General features: G+C 38.8%; 1 protein-coding gene across 1 annotated transcript in view; it reads right to left on the bottom strand.

The window, feature by feature from the left end:
* Nucleotides 1-21448, bottom strand: part of FRMPD1 (FERM and PDZ domain containing 1) — a 45250-nt gene extending 23802 nt beyond the window's left edge. The window contains exons 1-4 of the mRNA XM_040225304.1: nt 21125-21448; nt 7524-7681; nt 6590-6692; nt 3300-3345 (exon numbers count right to left, since the gene is read on the bottom strand). Coding sequence (XP_040081238.1) covers nt 3300-3345; nt 6590-6692; nt 7524-7681; nt 21125-21225 — 408 coding nt within the window. The 5' untranslated portion in view covers nt 21226-21448. The remainder of the gene's footprint in view (nt 1-3299; nt 3346-6589; nt 6693-7523; nt 7682-21124) is intronic.
* Between the last annotated feature and the right edge of the window lie 1403 nt (nt 21449-22851).

The raw sequence follows: 22851 nt of genomic DNA, 5'->3' as shown, positions 1-22851 counted from the left end.
GTACATCCTCTCATTTCTTAAAAGCGAAAGCTCTGGCAGCTGCTGAGAACTCAATTAAAACCACAGAGAAGAATGATATCCAATTAAAGATCTCTTTTCATGAAATTTAGAGATCTCAACCAAATATGTCTTGTGTGTCTGAGAAAAGCTAAAGCTTTAACACATTGGCCCAAGGCTGTGGTGTGATGAAGACAAAGAGAACTGGCCTGTGAACAGAGAGACCTGAATTCTAACCCAACTTCAGCTACTCAACAGTTCTGAGAACCACCTTACACACAAATTATTATGGAAGAAAACCAGTTGTGAGTGTGTGTGTGTGTGTGTGTACATTTCCCTCTTTGGCCTTCAGTCTTCTTTTCTGCACAATAGGGGAGTTGGACCAGGAGGTAAAAACAGCATAATGCTGATAAGCATAGGTTCCAGAGTCTAACTACCTGGAAAAAGTCCAGCTCTACCAATTTCTGAATGTGAGACCATGGGTGTGTAAGGTCATGGGTGTGCGAGGTCATAGTGTCCTCATCTGTAAAAGGGAGATTACCAATATATCTACCTTGTAAGATTTTCTTTTGGCACAAATTAAATAAGACATTAAATATTAGAATTCATATTCTAATAAATAATTTAAAATAATGTAATGCTTATATTAATAAATAATAGAAATACAGATATAGACAATTAAACCAAAATATATTTTGATCATAAAATTCCATGTTCTAGAGAAGCAGTCATTAATCTTCCAACTTTGGATATTATAATTCCTAATCAATTTCAAACCATTTGAGGATTCTAAGAATCCACTCAGACAAAAATGAGCATTCTTGTTGAAGTAAAATATATATGATCATTTGTCTTACGATCCTATCACTTCCGGTGAGAGGCCTGAGTGGGCTAAACAATCTTCAGGGCATTTCTCAGGGCCTCTGGGACCATCAGCTGGGCTGGTATCAGCTTTCCCTGCAGGACCTCCAAAGTACAGTATTCACACTCCTCTTTCCTGGGGAACCTCATAAGAATCTCAGGAATGGTACTGGATCATGCTAATTTTCCTCTCTTTATACTTTTTATTTTTTAAAAGGAGGCAGCTATATGCTATTTCCCTCTCTCCTTACTTAACAAGTGCTACCTTCTGCTTTCATTTCTTGGAAATAGAGTAGGAAAAGAACTACCTAATTAAAATTCAGATGTTCTCCATTGAGATGATAATCAGCTAGATGAAAAGAATCTCTCAACACCTGCATGCCTATTTATAGCAATTAGCTTTCAGTATACTGCTTTTTATGTATTGGTTTCACATTATTCCATAGATACATTCTTCTATTTAGAATAGAAGAATCTCTATTTATGTGTGTGTAAAACACTTGGCCTGTCATATTTATGGCAAACTTCCTAGTTCTATTCAGGTGAGTTTTTTCCCTATTCTATTTCTAGGAAACAAACAAAAAAGATAACTCTTGTTAAATAAGGAGAAGAGACAACAATTTCTTTGCACATAATCAAATAGCTGTCTGTTCTACTGTACTTCCTCCCACTCCCTATGTGCTTAGGAATTCCTTCTGCAACTTATGACCAAATAGATGCTCTTTCATATTGTTGACATTTCTATGATGTGTTTTTTATATTTAAGTTTGTAACACTAAATGGTGTGGGATTAGACTTATTTTTTTCAAATACCTAAAGAAATGTCCCAGGACAATTTCTTGAATGATCATCTTTTCTCCCATTGATTTGGGATGGCATATTTATCATATACCAAACTCTTATACTAGTATCTATTCTTGGACTTTTTATTTGATTAGATTGATATATCCAACATTTCATCAGTATCATACTGTTTTAATTATTGAAGCTTTATTAGCTTTAAAATCTTGTACCTCAAGGCCATCCTCATTATTCTTTAAAAAAAAATTTTTTTCTTGATAAGTCTCACCTTGACATACATTGTCAAAATCCAAATAAAATTCCCACAGGGAGTTTGAATTTGCTTTAAGCATACACATTAATATGAGAAAATCCAATATATTAATAATCTTCCGTATCTCCTCTTTTATTAAAGAAAACATTTTATTTCCTTCAGTATTACTCTAGTTTCCTTCACATAAGGCCCATATAGTTCTTTTCCTTCAAGTTCTTCAAATTTTTTACTTTTTCCTGTAAAGAACTAGCCCTTGGATTTATCAACTTTCTAATTTTTCCGTTTTTCCAAAGCATCATTTAGATTTAAATTTTTATCATTTTCTTTAATCTGCTTTATGCTTATTTTATTAGCCTTTCTTTATACTTCTGGCACTGAGTATTTTCCTGATCTGTTTTCTTTTTTCTTGTTTAAGGTTCCAAATTTTACTCTGAGTATAGCTCAACTGTATATAATAAGTTCTAAGAAATAGAGCTCTAAATTTCAATTATTTTCTAGCTAGTCTATAATGATAATTTTTAATTTTCCATTTGATTCCATCTTTACTTAGGAAATTGCATTTTTATTCCAAATGACTGGGTGGTGTTAAGTTTTTGATAGTTATCAATTTGTGCTTTATTGTATTCTAGAGAAGACACTTATACAGTTGCTTATTTGAGAAATTTTGCTTTTGGGTAGCCTGATATGAGATCAATTACATTGGATTATTAAATGCACTATTAAAATTCTCTGTGCCCCTATTTATATTTTTTTGTCTATTAGTGACCAAGGGCTAAGAAGTATGTACTTTTAAAGTCTCTCAGAATGAGAATTTTCTGTCAACTTTTCCTCCTTGGTAATCTTCCCTTACAATTTGATTATGTACTTTCCCCTCTACCACACACAAAAGGCTCCTGGATGTGTGGTGGTTTCGGCTGGCTGTTGCTCCCCTGTACATCGTCTGTGCCTTGTTCTGGGTCTTGCCTTGTGGCTGACAAAACACGTTCACACCCAACACCTCACTGGGTCCTCATAACACCCATTAGATAGACAAGGCAGTTATTGTCCCCATCTCTGTTTCACGAAATTCAAAACTGAAACTACGGAGCCTCTCCACAGTGATGCCGCTCGGACTCGTCCTGAAACTCTGAGCTTGGTACCCTTGTCGCCTGCATAATCCCAGGTCTGTCTCCTTCGCTAGCCCATGAGTTCTCGAAGCCGGGACCCACATACGAGTTCTCCATAATATGAGCACATATGTGATCTTCAAGCAACACTGACTGCTTGACAGCTTCTCTGATGCCCTTTGCCTTCCCTGTTTATTCTCTGAGGGATATTCTGCTGGTGGTGCAGGGTCTTGGGGCCAAGAAGAGCGCAACTAATACACAAGACATAGAAAGAGCTTTACCGATGTGCAGCGAACAACCGTGATTGAAAGAGAATCTTCAGCTTCCCTGAAAAAAAAAAGAATAAACAAAAAAGGCGTTATCGTCCTGGGTGATACATGAGGGTGCATGTGTGGGGTTGGGGGCGTCAAAGAGACTGGCAGAATGACAAAGCAGCTTCTCTTGCCTCAGCAAAATTGAGAAGGACATTGAGAAAGCAGTGATCTGTGAAAGAACTTAAGTTGTCCCAAATGCCACTGCGACCTTAAGAAAGTCTTCAGATACTTGTCTCTATCATCTTGTCTACTAAATGAAGTCACTTAGCCTTCATTTAGTCTATATGATGGAAGCCTCATCTAGTTGCTATGACCACTAGCTAGGTTTATGTCCAAAATATTTTTGAAGAGAAAACAGCAATAACGCAGATAACTTAGGTTGCTATTTCAGAAAACTTGGCTAAATATCCATGAAACAGAATAAAAGAATGTGGATAACACTTACCAGATTAAAGCCAATCAGTTTATGGTGTCTGAGCAAACAAAGTCAGTGTAATGAGCACAATCATGTAATCAAATAGTAGACATTTTTGTTTTGTTATAATCTCTTAGGTTCCAAAGGTGATCAAATCAACTAGATAAGCACCAAACTTCAACTTTTTTGAGGATAGAACTGAAAAACTGATTCATGTTTTCTTTTTCCTTTGTCACTGCTACATAGAAAAGCAGCTTGCAAAACAAATACATTTGATTTCTTGCAATATGAACATTGAGGCCTATTTCTGCCCGTGTGTTACTGCCTCAAACAGATAAACTCAACCCAAGGTTTTTAAGGGTCTGGAGACTGCCTCTTACTCATTTTATGTAAGAACAGGTCTTTCCCAAGAGAATTCACAGGAAACCAACACCCAAGAGCTCTCAGAAGGAGAGTCTGGCCTCATAGATAACTGGAGGAATTAGAGATTTTGCTGGCTTTTTGTTTGCTTGGTTGTTTTCCTTTTGTAAATGGCACCGACACTGGGAACTATGCTACAAAAGTAAGCAGTCCTGGCATTCCCACACAGGGCATGTAGCCGAGAGTGCAGGGGCAAGCAAACATTAGGTCACATCCCTGCTCAGCAGTCTTCGGTGGCTCCTCCTGCCAGAAGGAGAATAACTTGCTGTGTCAGCACCAAGACCCTCCATCATCCTCTGGACCTCACTTGTCAGAACTTTGTCTAGGCATCTGGTGCCTTAGACAAACTGAATGACTCAGCACCCCCAACTCCCCAGCCAGTGGCTGCTCCTGATCACTTTACTTGGTCTGCCCTTCACCCCCATCTTTGAGGAGGTGGGCACAAATTCTGCCCAGCATTTAAGGTAGAATTTGGCCAGCTGAAATACTTCTGGACTCTTCCATATTTTGCCAAACCACAACTTCCTCACAAGTTAGAGGAATCTCCAGCATTTATGACCCCTTTCCCCTGTTTTGCTTTCTTTTTTTAATTAATTAATTAACTTGTTTATTATTTCTGGCTATGCTGGGTCTTCATTGCTGCCCATGGGCTTTCTCTAGTTGTGGCGTGAGAGGACTACTCTGAGCTGCAGTGCGTGGGCTTCTCATTGCAGTGGCTCCTCTTGCTGAGCACGGGCTCTAGGCGCACCAGCTTCAGTGGCACAAAGGATCTAGTGCGCAGGCTCAGAGTGGGCTTAGCCACTCTGTGACACGTGGGATCTTCCCTGATCAGAGATCAAATTCACATCCCCTCCATTGCAAGGTGGACTTTCAACCACTGGACCACCAGGGAAGTCCTCCCCTGCTTCTCCAAATATACTGTCTGCCCTCCATCTCAGTGGGGTTTACATGACTTGTACCTGCACTATGAGCAGGGTTCCTTGCCCAGTGAATCAATCTGAGTTCAGTGTCACCTAAACACCCAGATTCTAGTCTACTGTTTTAAATTGTGAATACTTTCATTTATTAGTCAGACTTCGATCTAACTTGGCAGAGATATTAGTGGCACTGAAAATGTAAAACCGATGTGCTGGAATTGAGAAATTCTTTGAGAAAATCACCCAATAATTGGGAAAGCAAACTTCACAATTTCCATAACCATATTTCATTTTTAAAACTGAAATCATCAAATCCTTTTCCTGGCTGCCCCACCCACTCACCTTAGCCTGGCAATCCTATTTTCTGTACTTTGATGGAATCTCTGTAAATCTTACACTGTGTGTGTATTTCTCCACAGTGAGACTATGGGCTTCCTGAGGGTAGAGACTGCGTCTGCATTTCCATTTTCTTTCTCTGACTTTGCTGCTATCGCCTGTTATTCAGTGTGTGCTGCACACGACAGGCCCTCACAAAGGAAAACCGCCACTCACCAAAAGGCACAAACTCAAGTACAAACTTGAAGTTATCTTCAAGGTGGCTTTGCTCTATTTCTCATTTCCCTTTATTTATATTAAATGTCATTCAAACAGAGTTGGGTGGAAGTTTTTAAAGACAAAGCCTGCATCGACCTATAGAACGTCTGTCAGGCCTCCTCACTCCTGTCACTGATTTCCTCTGTCTTAAAACGAGGGTCACCAGCTGCCAGTGCCAACCACACTCACTTTGTTTCATTGAGCACCTGCTGTATGCCTGGTCTCAAGGTGATCACAGTCAAGGCAGAAAGTGAGGCATTCACAAAAATCACCATGACACCAGGTAGATGGTAGTGGGTGCCGTATCAATGGAACTACATACATATCAAGCAGGCTACACCAAAAAGGTTTAGGAAGAGATATTCAAAGTGTTAAAGAACAACAAGTAGATTTAGTATTGATTTAGTCCAATCTTTGCCATATGTTACAACAGCCCTACACATCCATAAGGGATAAAAGTGTTAGTTGCTTAGTCATGTCCGACTCTTTGTGACCCCCACAGACTGTAGCCCACATGGAAGCTCCTCTGTCCATGGAATTCTCCAGGCAAGAATACTGTAGTGGGGAGTCATTTCCTTCTTCAGGGAATCTTTAACAACGCTATATCGTACATCCTTAAGGGGTAGCGCCTATCCATTCGTAATTACATTCCCCACAGCACCTAGCATAGTGTTTTGGGCACTGCCGGGGGCTGACGAATACAGGACCCATGCCTCCTAATCTCGTTTATAGGCAAGTGAAAAGGAGCAGAGAGGAACCGAGATGGAATTCTAAAACGAGGCTATTGTTGCTGCTTTAAAGGAGCCTGGACCTTACTTAAATCACAGAGGATCAGCTATGCCCTTTCTGTCACTCTTCTTGCTCTGTAATAATCTGCGCAACTCTATGGATGGTGGAAGACAATTTAGTACCTCAGAATATTGATGGCTCGTTCACAGGAAAGGTCTTCAGCAGGCTCATCATTCATCTGGAGGATCTGATCACCAGGGAAAAGTTTACCGTGAGCAGAGCCCCCTGTTGGAGAGAAAAGAAATACCTGGTGCTCATGCCAGGAGGGCCCAGACCCAATGTGTCATAGCCACTCAGCTGAATGGCAGCCTGACCCAGTCTCCAGGGCACCAGCTCATCCCCACCCCTAGCCAGGCTTGGGCTCACATGGATCTCAGTTTCCCTGCTTACAAATCTTGGATAATACACCTACCATCCATCACCTTCAAGGGATGTTAGGAGACTGTCCAAGGAAAGAGGACTAGCAGAAGAAATTCAACAGAGCCAGCCAACAAATCTACTACATTCATCTCTAAAGAAATCTGGGGTGTATGTGTGTGTAAATCCAGATTAATAGATTTTAACTGGTCCCAGATCTCACATCAATACATAACTGAAGAATGAAAACAAACACTAGACATTCCAGCCTGCTCCTCTTCCCCTGATACAGCCTATATTTTACAGAGACTCAAGTGAAAACAAATCAATAATTTCTATTACTGTCTGACCAGAAATTCTTCCCAGCTCAGAGCATGCAGGGTTCAGAGAGGAGGGCCTGCTGATCCCCAAACTGTCACTGTTCCTGAGACTGGCCAGGGGGCCACGGATGGGCAAAGCCTCAGCTGAGGCCAGTGGACCTGCGATGCAGATGAGCAAGTGCAGTGGGGCTCCCCTTCCCTGTACCATAGGAAGGTGCAAAGCCCCAGACAGAATTAGGTCAAAATTAGATGTGCCCTTTCTAACTTCCTGGGGTAGTATTTTCTGCATTATGTTACAGCACAGAGATATGGGAAGAGAGCCAGGGATAATCCCCCCCAAGAAGCCCAAGTCCTTTCTCGTTTCCCAGTCAACCCCTACCTGCTGTGACGGACACCACTGTGAGGGGGAGGCTCTCGGAGACGTGAAATCCATAGTCCTGGAGGAGGGTGTCCTTGTCTATTTTTACTGTGTGTTTCACAGGGATGATGGTCTGGGTTGGGATCCCGGGGGGCCCATCAGCTGTGGCAACTTTAGCCCTGGAAGAGAAGCAGTGTGTAAAAGAGACAGCAAGGGGAGTCTAGCGGGTGGCACAAACCAGGTCAGCCCCAAACAGCCTGGAGAAGGAAGATGGAGAGCTGAATGGACACTAACTCTCCTCTCTCTCGAGAGAAGACACAAACATCAGCAAATAAAACAGCAGGACACAGCACCATGCTCTGAAAGACAAGTCACAAAGTGCTGTGAGTGTGCAAAGAAGAGGTGGAGCAGTTTTAACTTTGTGGGGCTACGGGAGAAGGAATCAGGCAAGTGTTTGCTACCTGGAAGAGATGGCATCTGAGAGATTTCGAAGGTATATCTACCCAGCCCAAATCCTGGCACAAGGAAGATATTCAATAACTGTTGCTAAGTGGATGGATGCATGGATGGATAGACTGATGGATCCATGGATGGATGGATGGATGGACAGACAGGCAACCCAGGCAAGGGGCACTGCTTCAGCAGAGGTACAAAAGAGGAAAAACATGGATTGTGAGTAGCAGCAAGCAGTTGCTCAGTTTGGATGTCTGATGATGACTAATTTTTATAGGCGAATTGTTTCTTTGGTGATTTTTTTCTTTTTTTGCTTTATGATGAATGCTGCTTCCCCTTCAGCTTTGTTTATTTATGAGGATTCCAATATATAATCCCAGAGAGTACAGACTCCCTCTATTTTAATTGTTAAAAATATGTGTTTTCAGTATATCTAAAAGCAGATAAGTTGAAAGTTGTATCTTCTATCTCTCAATACCACAAAGTGAACTTATGAGCTATTTTTCATTTGTGGCAAATGGCTTTTGTCTTCCTAAGGGTCAGTGGTTCTTTCTGAGGAAGGTCACAGAGTGAGAGATAAGGTGTTTATTGTCTTTATACACAACAGAATGTGGAGGAGTAACAACTTCCTTGGGGCTCTGCAGTTAAGGTTTTTCATTTATTCTCATCCATTTACCAAATACTGTCAGGAACTCTTCCTAATGCAATAGGACCTCACTTATCTGAAAATCACCTCTCTGTCATTTATAATAATCTCAAGTTTCAACAAGGACCAGGAAATATATTTCAAAAAACTGCCTCAAAGAACCAACATGCATGTGACAAGTCCAAGCACAAAGCCATGTTATACACATTATCCATAAAAGAGTTCCCTTAGGAACAAAGAAAGGATTTCTCCTAGGCAAGCACATGGGTAGTACTGAGAAGTATTAGAAGCCAGACCTAACAGGAGAGAAGAGACAGAAAACTCTGATAATTCATACTGACTAAAACCATAGGTATTCCTGATTTAAAAAAAAAAAAAAACTTTAAAGCTTCGAAAGGGCCTCTCTAAATAAAATAAATAATATAGTACACTGAAAACCAAAAATCAACATTTGTGTCCCTTTGAAAAAGCAACAGGAAGGACACCCTAGACACTACTCCAATTTAAGTGGCAGGATAAACGCCTGGAATAGTTATTGGAGAAGGAAAAATGATAAGAGGAATAATAAGCATACCTTTTTTTTTTCTCAAACAAATGACGATCTACACTGAGAAAATGATCCACAACAAAGAATTGCTAGTACTTAAAAAATAAGTTTAGTGGAGTTGCAGGATAAATACATAAAACACAGCCACAAAAACCATCCTACAATCCATTAAAGACAGAATTGCTGAATGTGAATCAGGAGCTAGGTTTTCTTAAAAAGTTGATGTAATAACAGAAGACACAAATAATACTGATGCTGGATTCCTGGTTGGGAAGATTACAGATTCAACAATGAACATAAATACTGAATGAAAATATAAACTTGATGGAACACTGGTTAAAAAGCCTTCCAGATTAAAAAAAAGAACTAATAAATTGATGACAGTAAGAGTAGCAGTAACAACAATAACAATAATCACTTGCAACATCCATTGAGTACTAACTATGTAACAGGCAGTGAGCTAATTTATTTTCATGCTCCTATCAGAGGGCAGCAATGATCAAAACTGCATGGCCTGGTCTTTACCAATGAAAGTGAATAGAAATTCCAGAAAGTCTTTTAAAATATTATGTGACTAGCCAGAAATAATTCACCATGATAACAAAATCACCACACTGTGGTACTAAGCATTATACAAAGTATTAAATTCCAAAAAGGAATTACAAAAGAGAGAATTACAAAAACTGGAAATAAATGTGTACCCTTTGTGCCAGCTCTGGAGAGGAGACACATTTCTAAGGATTGGAGAATTAAAGATAGGCATAAGATATAAGGAGGATGGTTTGAATGTGAAATTTCAATAACCAAATCATAAATACAAGGAAATAAAAAATTGGATAACTACAAAGAAAAGCACAAAGAGAAATTCGAGTGAAAAAAAGCTTTTAATTTCTTACAAACAAAAATTAACTCAAAACAGATCACAGATCTAAATATGAGAGCTAAAATTATACAACTCTTAGTAGAAAATATAAGAATATACCTTTGTGACTTGGGTGGCATTTTAGATATGACACTAAAAGCACAAGCAACAAATGAAAACATAAATAAACTGAACCTCACAATTGAAAATTTTGTGCTTCAAAGGACACCACTGAAAAAGTAAAAAGGCAATGCCCAAAATAGGAGAAAATGTTTGCAAACCATATATCTAATGGGACTTCCCTGGTGGCTCAGACAGTAAAAGAAACTGTCTGTGATGCAGGAGATGGCTTCAGTCCCTGGGTTGGGAATATCAGCTAGAGAAGGGACTGACTACCCACTCCAGTATTCTTGCCTGGAGAATTCCATGGGAAGCCTAGTGGGCTACAGTCCATGGGGTTGCAAAGAGTCAGATAAGGACCTGGTATCTAGAAAATATAAAGAATTTTTATAATACAGTTAAACAAAAAAGACAAATAACCCAAATAAAAATTGGGTGAAGGATTTGAATAGACATTTCACCAAAGAAAATATACAGTCAATAAGGACATGAGAAGATTATTAGCGGTTATGGAAATACAAATCAAAACCACAGTGACATACCACTTCACACCCACTAGAATGGCTATAATCAAAAAGATAGATCAAGTGCTGACTAAGATGTGGAGAAAAACAAAACCCTCATATAGTCTTGCAGTTCCTTAACAGACTAAACACTGAATGACCCAGCAATTCCACTCCTAGGCATACATCCAAGAAAACTGAAAAGCATATGTCCACACAAAATTTGCACCTAAGTGTTTGTAACAACATTACTTATAATAGCTCCAAAATGGAACCAATCCAAGTGTACCTCAACTAATGACAAAAATAATATTCTATAGCAGAATATTGTTCAGAAATACAAAGGAATGAAATACTGATATGTACTATAACATGGATAAACCTTGAACACATCATACTAAATGAAAGAAGTCAGTCACAAAAGACCACATACTGAATGATTCCATCCATGTGCTATGTCCAGACTAGATAAATCTATAGAGACAGAAAGATTAGTGATAGCCTAGGGCTGGGGAAGGAGGGTTTAGAATGGAAATAGAAAGTGACTGCTAACACATTCAGATTTTCTTATTGGGGTGATGAAATTTTCCAAAATTTATTGTGGTGGTGGTCTTACATCCCTGTGAAAACACTAAAAATCAGTGAGTTGTACATTTTAAGTGAGTGAATTGCATGGTATGCAATGTATAGATGGAGCTGTTGGAAATAAGTAAATCAACTTATAAAATCCTGGAGAGAAAAAGCTTACAATAAAAATATATGCAGAATGGACATAAAAACATGCAGTAAATACCCAGACTTCACATCCTCAAAGCAAGAGAGTGGAAAACTCACACATGAAGAAATAAAGCTGGTAAATAACAGAAAATGTACAACTCTGGTGATCAAAGAACAACTGAGTGGACTACAGAGAACTATTACATGTCACTAAAGCACCACATAGGAATTAAAATAATAAAGTCCAACATGTGTGGGCCCTGGGATTTAAGGGTGACCATATAAATTGGCCGCTTACTCTCTTTGGAAAGTCATCAAGGAAATTATATATGAATTTAAAATTTCACCACTTTCTTTGACCTTCTGTTACCATTTTGAATAACATTCCTCAAAGTAATATGCATGCCCCCAAAATAAAAAAAAACACTGTTTGCACTAGACTATGAGTCCCTGGAAGGCAAACATTCCCTTGTATCATAAAGCCCTAGAACAGAGTATGAGCTCAAAACACCCTGGCAATTGAGTATTCAAAAATATTTACCATAGCTTTATTTAGAATAGTTGAAAAAATTGAAACCACCCAACAGAGAATAGATAAATCAAGCATAGTAAGGAATTGCCCCAAGACTCTACAACAATGAAGGGCCACAAGCCTGTGAAACGTAGACATACATGGAAATATAGCTTAGAAAATACTCTTCTAAACTGCCCAAACCCCTTGTGTGGATTATTCTGCCCCTACAATGCCCCATCAGCCACAGGATAAAAGTTAAACTCCTCAACCTCACCCTCTTGGTCTTTTGTCTTTAGGTCTCAGGTCCCAGCCCACATTCTCCACCCACTCTCCTTCCCAGGCCTTCACTCCAGCCTAACCTTTCCTGCTGCACCAGTTTTACATCTGGGCTTCAGTTCATGCAGCTGCCTCACAGTAACTGTGAGGCCAATCAAAATCCAGCTCAAATGCTACCTCTTCCAAAAATGCTCCTCTGATTTCCTAGCTAGACACAAGTTCACTCATCTCTGAGCCCTTCTGGCCTTGAGCACCTCAACTGTCAGTGACAGCTATTTGATTCTATATATCATCACCCTGCATAAACTGCAAATTCTCAGAATTCAGGAACCATTTTTTACCCACCTCTGTATTTCTCACTATAGTGAGTGAAGAACTTTGCCCATAGAAAGCATCTCTGTTTATTAGGTGAATATATGAGCAAAATACTGAATATAGAGAGCATGATTCAAAATAGTACACCTAATATAATTAGCAAAGGTGGAAATGTATATATAGCCATTAATAAATAGCAGTAAATTTGAATACGACAGACTTCAATGTTTGTCATTTGTCCTGTAAGTTTGCTTAATTTGATATACAGCTCAGCCTTTTGACTATGAGTCCTATGAGGACCCGCCTTCTCCATATCCCAGAGCTCAATAATTGGTATCTGGAGAATAGTGATCAGTTGCTAAAGACACACTCCTGGAAGTAATCTTTGACTTTACCCTGCTCTTATCCCTAGTATCCTATCAGTCATGACTTCAAAACTTTCTAAAGATATCCATTTCTCTCTGTCTCCATGACCACCATTCTATTTCAGGACCTTGTCACCTGTCCTACAGACAGATTGCTCTAAGTGTTTCACTTTTTGTTCTTTTGTTAAAAAAATACATTTATTTGGCTGTGCCAGGTCTTAGTTGCAGCATGCAGAATCCTTTAGTGGTGGCATGTGGACTTCCCTGGTGGCTCAGATGGTAAAGCGTCTGTCTACAATGCGGGAGACCTGGGTTCGATCCCTGGGTCGGGAAGATTCCCTGGCGAAGGAAATGGCAACCCACCCCAGTACTCTTGCCTGGAAAATCCCATGGACCGAAGAGCTTGGTGCAGGCTACTGTCCATGGGCTTGCAAAGAGTTGGGCACGACTGAGCGACTTCACTCTCTCACTCTCATGGGATCTAGTTCCCAGATTGGTGATCGAATCCAGACCCCCTGAATTGTGAGCATAGAGTCTTAGCCACTGGACCACCAGGGAAGTCCCTCCCCACTTTTCATTCTTGTCTCACCTAAATGATTCTCCATCCAGCAACTAGATTGACATTATATTAATAAGTGCAATCCTGCTCAGATGTCTGTCCTGATTGAATGACTTAATCCAAAAACCTTAGTATGGCTTAATACAGCCCCTGCCCGCCACTGAAGCCTCTACAACCAAGCCATTCACTCTCTCAGTATTTTTGTTCTAGCCAGACAAGTTCCTTTGGAGTTCCTCAAACACACAAGGTCTTCCTTCTGCCTAGAATATCCCCCAGCCCTTGACACAGCTCTCAAAACACCCCACCATACACTTCACCTGCACAGCTCCTACTCAGTCTTCTGTTTTTGGTGGAAATATCCCTCTCCCTCTGCTGCATCTGAACACAAAATCTGTACATCAGTTTTTGAAACACACATCATATTTGTAATGACCAGTGTGAAGTTTTTTGTTCTTTCTAGACAATAGCTCATATAGCACAACCATGTCTTTCTTGCCCCCATGTGCTGAATTCAGTGCTAGGCATATAGTAAGGCTTAATAAATGTTTAGAGGACAAAAGAAAAATACAAACCTTACCACGTGGTTAGAACAGAATTCATCTGGATGCTTTTCAAGCGAGTAGTCTTTATTTACCTGACTTTTCCATTTGGAAGGGTATGCTCCCCAACAATGGTAGACAAACAAGGCCCCGCTGTGTTGACTAATCCCTGGATAGCATCAGAAGCTTTGGCCCAAAGTCTGGATTTGACATTTTCCCCGAAGGCCACATTTAGGCTTTTATTTGGAAAGGGATTGCTTAAAAACAGGACGAAGCCACAGTTTCTCCTCAAAAAGAATGTTCAACAGGGAACTGAAGGAAATGATCTCTGCAGCAAAATTTCCTCCTCTGAAGAATCTTATAAATATCAAACTAAATGCCGACAATCCAAAAGCCTCTGTCTGCTGCCTTTGTAATGGTTTTAAATCGTAAATCTGAGATCATTTCTGTGGTTTTACATCGGAACAGCATAAGACCTGGCGACACTAATAGAAATCTTATCACATAACTGGATCCTAAGGTAGAACCGGAAAACACATGTTAAATTTCTCATGAAAATAGCCTCGGGTAGACTCATTCTATATTTTATGGGTTATAAGTTCACATTGAGCTGATCAATAACCCTGAGAAGAAAAAAAATACCAGATGGAGACAGACTAGGCTTCAAATATTCTCTGGCTTTTTATCTGCTCTCTGATAGGCTGTGAAATAAATTTGGCTCTATCTTGTAACAACAAAGAATTCACCTCTGACTTCCAGCAGGATGTGGAGAGACTATTTTGAATCTATGTTTAAACACTGTATTATGTTCAGCTTGAGTGATTTTAAAAGTGAACGTCTGGTATAAACTGGATTTTTAATCTAAAGTTTATTCAAAGAAAGAAGAAATAGAAGGAGTGGCCTGTTCCAGAAAGAAATTTATCTTGTAGTCATAATCACGGGACTAGACTTGTGGCTGTGATAGTTTCTAGAGGCCACTGTATGTATATATTGTGTGTACAGTGTTATAGGGCAAAAGCTCACAGCTGAGAGGAGGAGAAAGTATGCCATTGCTACTTTAAAAAGGAGGTTCAGAAGACAAGGGTGACCCTACAGACGCAGCACAGGAACGTTCTAACCTGTTCTCTTAAAATCTTTCCCTTTTGTCCATGGTCAAATAGCAATAAAAAACTGGTACCCGAAATGGTCTTTCTACACCATTAGGAGTATTAGAAAGGTCAAAAATACCATTCCTATAACTAGTAAACAGACTATGGTTATAATGAACAAGAAAATTTAGAAGGAGGGGAAAACCAATAGCCAAGACTTCTGACGCAAAGATGCCATGATGCATGTTTGCACATTTGTGAATACGTATGCCTGCGTGTACATGTATGAGTGTGTGCATATGTATATTCATTGAACACATATGTGTGCACATTAGATTAATACTAATACACACTAATATTAAGATTAAATATAAATTGAAAGAAGTCTTTTTAAGCTTTGAAGTTTATAAAACCAAGCACCAAGAAGAAGGCGTGAAATTCATCAAACTCCTTAGATTTTTTTAAAGTCTTGATCTATAAAACCAACATTTCTGATTACACATAAGAGAATTCAGTAAATCTTACACAAAATTGTTTTAATAATACAATAAAATTATTCTAAAGTTCACATGGAAAAGGCAGATAAGAATATAAAATGGCAAATGAAGAGAATAAAAGTCTAGTTTAAGAGACAATAAATATAAATAGTTTTAATACAGGTGTGTGAAAGAAGGCAGTTAGATCAATTAAACAGAGTAGCTAGCTTAGGAAGAGATACAAGTTTTCACCCACAGACACAGGAATTTCATATATGAAAAAATGAGACCATAAGTCAGTGAAGAAAGGAAAGGTTACTCACAGTTGATGGTAATGGAAACACTACTTATTTTGGAAAAAACAAGCTAGATCTTTATTTTACAGCCTATACTAAAATAAACACCAATATAAAATATCTTAAACTATCAAATTGAAAATTAATTAATTATTGGGTAAGGATTTTCTAAGCTTTGAAGTAAAGAAATCATCAAGAGATGATCATTTAACTACATAAAAATCAAAAATTGTAGGAGACAAAAAATGGTATAATTAAGCAAAAAAGTATTCTATAACATGTCTTACTCATCTCATTTTATCACCTCCCTAGTTATAGAAAGCGGTAAAGAAGATGACAATTTAGTACAAAGCAAAATGGTTAAAAATTAGTTTATAATGTAATGTCACTATGTTATAGCTTTTATTAAGTGGTTTGTATTAGACTATTTTTACGGAAATTCAAAACATGTCACAGAGACTATTTGGGGGGGTTAGCTATTTCTAAAAGAGCACTGATACTGTAAATGTTATTTTTATATTGGAATGTGAAATTAAGTGGTAAAATAGCAGTCATCTTAATAATATCTGAGTAATTTTGCATTTCTACAATTACTGGTATCACTAAGCTTCCACCCTACCCAAGCATGCACACACAGACATTCAAACTGGGTGCCACTATATGAATTTGACTAGGGATTGTCCACTCACTTAAAATTGAAATCAAAGTAACTTTGAAAGTTGACACTCTTTCCCAGAAAAAAACCATTTTAAGATGCCTTATAAAGCTCTAACATTACCCAAGTTCATAAAAACTATAAATTTGTTTAATAATGTTTGGAAATGGAAATTGTTATTTTTGACTAATTTCTTCCTAGACAGTTCAATTAGTGTTGGAGATAAATTTTAACTTTATGGAAAAAAAAGGCAATTATAATTAAGTAAGTACAATCAGCTGAAGTGAGTAGAAGTTTTTAAAGGTCTGAAAAGATAGCAAGATTGTTAAAAAATGCACGTAAACTTATGACTGCAGATTAATTTCTGTTTCCTTTTCTCTGGACTATAAAAAACACTTCAATGTATTTTTTTCATTTCTTGATCTGGCTATCAGGAAATGCAGAGCCAATGTTAGTACTCAAATGCTTAATCCTACATCTAATTGGTTTGCAATCTATCTATAGAATTTTCAGTCTTTATTTAAAAGTTTCTATGTGTTTTAAAACTGTTAATCATCAAAATTTCCATTTGGAAGAAGAAACAATGCAAAATTTAGATATGTTTTAAATAAATAAAAATAAGTAATATAGTCCTTGACTGTGAAAGCCCTTAATAAAAATTTATTAAATATCTACTACATACTATGTATGCATTCTTCTAGAGCTGAAGATACTTTTTAGACAAGATAGTTATGGTCTTTGGTCTCATATGTAGCAGGAGGGTTGGGGGAGAAGAGTCATATACTAAACAGGTGGGGGGTTAGGCAAAGAACAAGTAAACAAATGGATATATTGTTATAAAGTGTGGCAAGGAAGTAGGAGGAACAAGATGAAGACACGAAACCAGGAACAGATTGTAAAGGGACTTGTAGGCTATGGCATGGTGGCGGGTAGCCACTGAATGGTCTGGGATGGGTTGGAGCCAGGAGCGAGAGTGTGGGACAGGAGCAGTGTGTATTTTGAAAAGCTCATTATGGCTTCAGGGTGGAGCAGAGAAAGAGTGAGTGACTATGGCAATGCCCTCTGGGGACAGAGAGCTGGACAGAGTGGAGATATGTTTGAGGATGAACTGACAAAAGTTGCTGACGGGGTAGATACAGAGTATGAGAGAGAGGAAAATTCAGGATGACTCACAGGTCTCTTGGTTAAACAATTCTGTGGAAGGTGGTACCATTTACTCTACTCTAGGAAAACAAATTATGCTTTTCAATTCTTGACTATTTTCAATTAATCTGAAGACAGAAGAACCCAGCTTGAATCAAGGTTGCAGGATTAGAGATGAGAAACAATTTCAATAAGACTACATGTGATTTATCCTAGAAACACAGAAATAATGCCTTCCATTGACACTTCTAGGAATCATTCCCTCTTTTTCTTCTCTTTCTAAAGCACTTGGAAAACAAACTTCCTACTAAATTCATGGAAAGATGCTCAACATTATTAGCTATCAGGAAAATACAGATCAAAACCATAATGAGATACCACTTCACACCCATTAGGATGTTTATAATAAAAAATTGCAGATAATAAGTATTGCCAAAGGTGTGCAGACACTGGAACCCTTATATCCTGCTGGTGGAAATGCTTTGGAAAACAGCCTGGCAGTTCCTCCAAAGGTTCAACATCAAGCTGCTATATGACCCAGCTATTCTAATCCAAGAATAAACCCAAGAGAAATGAAAACATATGTTCAAATAAAAAATGTTTATAGTAGCATTAGTCACAATAGCTCCCAAGTGGAAACAACTCAAGTGTACATTAACTGATGGACAAAGAAAATATACCATATTATTCGGCAATAAAAAGGAATGCAAGCACTGTTTACAACAGCCAAGATATGGAAGCAACCTAAATGTTCATTAACAGAGGAATGCATAAAGGAGGGACAGTACGTATTTACAATCAAATATTACTCAGCCATCAAAAAGAATGAAATAATATCATTTACAGCAATATGGATGTGGACCTTAAAACTGTCATTAGAAAAGACCCTGATGATGGGAAAGATTGAAGACAGGAGGAGAAAGGGACAATAGAGGACAAGATGGTTAGATGGCATCACGGACTCCATGGACATGAGTTTGAGCAGGCTCCAGGAGACAGTGAAGGACAGTAAGGCCTGGAGTGCTGCAGTCCATAGGGTCACAGAGTCGGTCACAACTGAGCAAATGAACAACAACAAAAATTGTCACACTGAGTGAAGTAAGTTAGACAGAGAAGTAGAAACATCATATGACATCCCTTATATGAGGAATCTAAAAAAACATGATACAAATGAACTTATTTATAAAACCAAAACACACTGACAGACTTAAGAGAATGAACTTACGGTTGCAGCAGCAGTGGGGAGGGGAGGATGGAGGAACAGATAGTTAGGGAGTTTGGGATGGACAGGTACACACTGCTATATTTAAGATGGATAACTAACAGGGAACTCTACTCAACGCTATGTGGCAGCCTAGGTTGGAAGGGTTTTGGGGGAGAATGGATACATGTGTATGTATGGCTGACGTGCTTTGCTATTCATCTGAAACTACTATAACATTGTTAATCCACTATACTCCAATAGAAAATAAAAAGTTTTTAAATAAAAGGAATGCACACTGATGCATATTATAACACGGATGAACCTCAAACACATTACACTAAGTGAATGAAGGCAGTCACAAAGACAATATATTGTATGATTCTAGTCACAGGAAATATCCAGAACAGACAAATCTATAGAAACAGAAAGTAGATGAGTGGTTGTCTAGAGCTGGGAGAGGGGCAAATACGGAATGACTGTTAATGGGTATGGGGTTTCTTTTGGGGGTATCAACAGTATTCTAAAATTAGATTGTGGTAGATTGTTGCAAAATTCTATATATACACTAAATATATACTGTATGTACACTAAATAAATCTGTACATTTTTAAACGGGTAAATTTTATGTTATGTGAAACATATCTCAAAATAGATGAGGAAAAAAAAAACTTCCTAGATGTTGCCTTTTATTTACACTCTGTGAGAGAAGCTAAATATTAGAGAGTTACATGGGCAAATATTCAGGCAAGGCCAGTCAAAGTTACACAGGTCTTCTTCTGCAGGACTTCTCAGAGCCTTTAATGTGCCAAAACGCACTACAAATTACCAAGAGTGGGTGGGCGGGAGTCAGATATAGGTTGCATCACACACACATCACACACAACTAGGTTTTGCAGAGCCCACTTCAGAAAACAATGTACCTAGGAGTTTCCCCCTTTATTCACCAAGCACTACCGGACTCCTTGCAGTCTCCTGGAACTCAATCTGGGCTATGAGGTGAGGCTGATACTTGCCCTGCCTTCCACTGAGCTTGTATAGACGCTCAGAAGAAAGAAAAGGGATGTGCTCAAATTTAAGCTGAACACACAGGGAGAAGCACAATGCTGATGCTACAAACCAAATACTATGGGACCCCTTGGGAGAGATGAATTCTGGCTGTGGACTGTGGAACACTTCATGGAAGACCCAGCATTTCAGCCAGACCCTGAACTGTGAGTGGGGTCTAGACACATGGAGATGGGAGGAACGGATGGGGCACAGGAACCCAGGTCTAGGTGGTGGGAGGGGAAGTTGGGTGCTTGGGTAGGGGAACAGCGAGTAGGTCATTTCAGCTGGAGTACGATGTGAATGAAGCAGAAGAGTAAGACAAACAGCTGTAATGGATTGTGGGTCGATCATAGAGAGCCTTGAATGTCTAACCAAAAATGTTTGCACTCATCCTATAGGAGACGAAGACCCAGCAAACATTTCAGAGCAGAGCGGGTGCGGATGTCTGTAAACGAGATACTCCCTGAACCTCAGGTTCTCATCTGTAAAATGGGGCTAGTCCTCCCAGCCTTATCCTATTGCAGGGTGTGAGGACCGGAGCCCTTGGACACGGGGCAGTGCAGCTCTGAGCAAGTTTACTGCTCAGCAACAGGACAGCTGTTCCCAGTTCCTTTGGAAGAATATGTGTATCAGAAACACCTGACACGTGATATTTCATCTCCATGTCAGGGCCAGACAGGAAATCTGAGATGGAAAATGAGCGCTTTGAAACAGAACATATTTTAAGTTCTCTTGTAGCAGTCAAATCAGATCTGTATTTGATTTCATTTCATTTTGTTTAGAATGAAACAGGGACTGCAAGGAAGGAACAGCTGCTGGAAACAAAGACGGGGAAAGAGTATAAACAGCAGATTGCCTGACATCAAGTACTAAGACAAGGGGTGTGTGTGAGACAGACAGAAACAGTGAGCATGTGTGAGTGTGTGTTCAAAACTGTGTGTGTGAGTGTGTGTTTGAGAGCGTATAGGCACATGGATGCAAGTATGTGGGTATGAGTGTGCATACATCTGTCTGTGTGTGAATGTGCGTTTCTATAAATGTGGGCATGAGTTTGGGGTGAGTGACTCTATGTCTGTGAGTGCCTGTTGAAGGATGCAGAGGGGAGGAATTGGAAAGGGACAGAGAGAAAGGCTCTCCAGCAAAACTGCTGACCCATTTACACTTTTCCCCTCACAGGATGTAAGAACAAAGCAAGCCGGAGACAGTGATCCCAGGCGCTGCCAAGACTGCAAAACCTCCTCCCACGGGAACACTGAACCCTTACAGACAGAAATCTCTGCCAGCCCAGGAGTCTTACCGGGCCGAGCTGTCCCGGGAGCGCCGGAGCCATCTTGCCACCATTTGTTCTATTCTGTGTGCTTTCCGCGTCTGGAATAAGCTGGTCTCCAGCTCTTCCATTTACCTAGAAAGAAGAAGAGTTTTCTTAAGAAGCTAACCGAAATGCTTGGAAGAGGATTCTAACAGATCACCATGATGCTTCCTATATTTGCCAATTTTAAGACATGCTGATCAAATAACCAGGGCTTTCTTTGTATCTGAAATTAAAACACACAAGTGCTCAGTGTGCACAGAGTGAACAACTTTAGCAGCCCTCTGCCCTTAAGAGCCCACAGTCTTGTGATACACAGATTGGCTTTATTTCTTCAGTGGTTAAAGATAAGGATTGGGAAATATAAGTAAGGCTTCTCAAACTGTCACTATGACCCACTGTCAGAGACACACTTTCTGTGTGACGCTGCCCTCCCACCTCAACTCTGTGTGCATTCCTGGACAGCACAACTTGGTTTTCACTGCATCAGGAACTACATGGAGATGGAAGCATTTTAATTACATTGTGCCCACTCATCTGAGTGCTGTTTTTTTTTTTTTTGCTTAGCCTTTTATATCTAATTTTTGAATAGGTAATTCTGAATTTGTATAATTCAAACCCAAGATTTAAAAAAAGAAAAAGATATACAGTTACTGTATTGTGCACTTAAAAATTTGTTAAGAGGGTAGGTATCATGTTAAGTGTGTTTATACAGTGAAAGGTCTCCCCTCTTCTCTTCCCTAACCCCATCCATTCAGTTCCCATACTGATACATAATCACTGTTTTCCCACTTGAGATATCTGTCTTTCCAGAGTTTCTGTATGCCTATATAAGCAAAAACAAATATAGATTTTGTGTATCCTCTTCTTAACACAAAGGATAGTACACCACACACATTGTTCCACACCAAGCTTTCTCCATCAGTATCTTTTCACATTAATACAAAGCATGTCTCCTCATTCCTTTTGACAGCCTCTGAGTATTACACTGTATGAATGTACTCTAATTTAAGAAGTAGTCTTCCCTTGATAGACATTTGGGTTATTGCCAATCTCTCTATTGTAAGTAATATTGCAATGAGTTATGTTGTACAAGTATAATTTCTGTACATACGCAATTATATATTTGGTTAAGTTTCCAGATATTGAATTGTGAGGTCAAAATTTACATGCATTTGTGCTTTGATAGATATTATCAGGTTACCAAGAAAAACAGTATATATGCTTGAGATTAAAGTTTCCTAAAATAATATATAATTTTCTATTTTATTTCTTAAAATACTGTCTCAACTGATCAAGTTAATTTCACAATCCAATAAATAACCACACAAAATAATATATGACACTGGGAAATAACCATGGATGCAGAAAAAAAAATTTTTTTAATTATAAGAGATTATGTTGCTTAACAATATATAAATACCTTTGAAAAACTTAATAACATAGATGGTTTTTAAGGGAAATATAAATGATATAAGATGACCCTAGAAGAGACAGAATGTCTAAAAGACAATTACCATAGAAGAGAAAGTTCTTAAAGAGCTACACTCAGAAAAATTCCAGGCAAATAGGTTCAAAGGTGACCTCTCACAAATTTATAAGACATAGCTCACCCTTATGATTTTTATTTTACTTCAAATATTAAAAAAAAAGATATTCCATGCAAATAGAGACCAAAAGAAAGCAGGAGTAGCGATACTCATATCAGATAAAAT

This window comes from Oryx dammah, unplaced genomic scaffold (assembly GCF_014754425.2).
Source record: "Oryx dammah isolate SB20612 unplaced genomic scaffold, SCBI_Odam_1.1 HiC_scaffold_1, whole genome shotgun sequence".
NCBI lineage: Eukaryota > Metazoa > Chordata > Mammalia > Artiodactyla > Bovidae > Oryx > Oryx dammah.
Note: the sequence above shows the minus strand (reverse complement) of the source record. Positions and strands in the feature narration are given on the sequence as shown.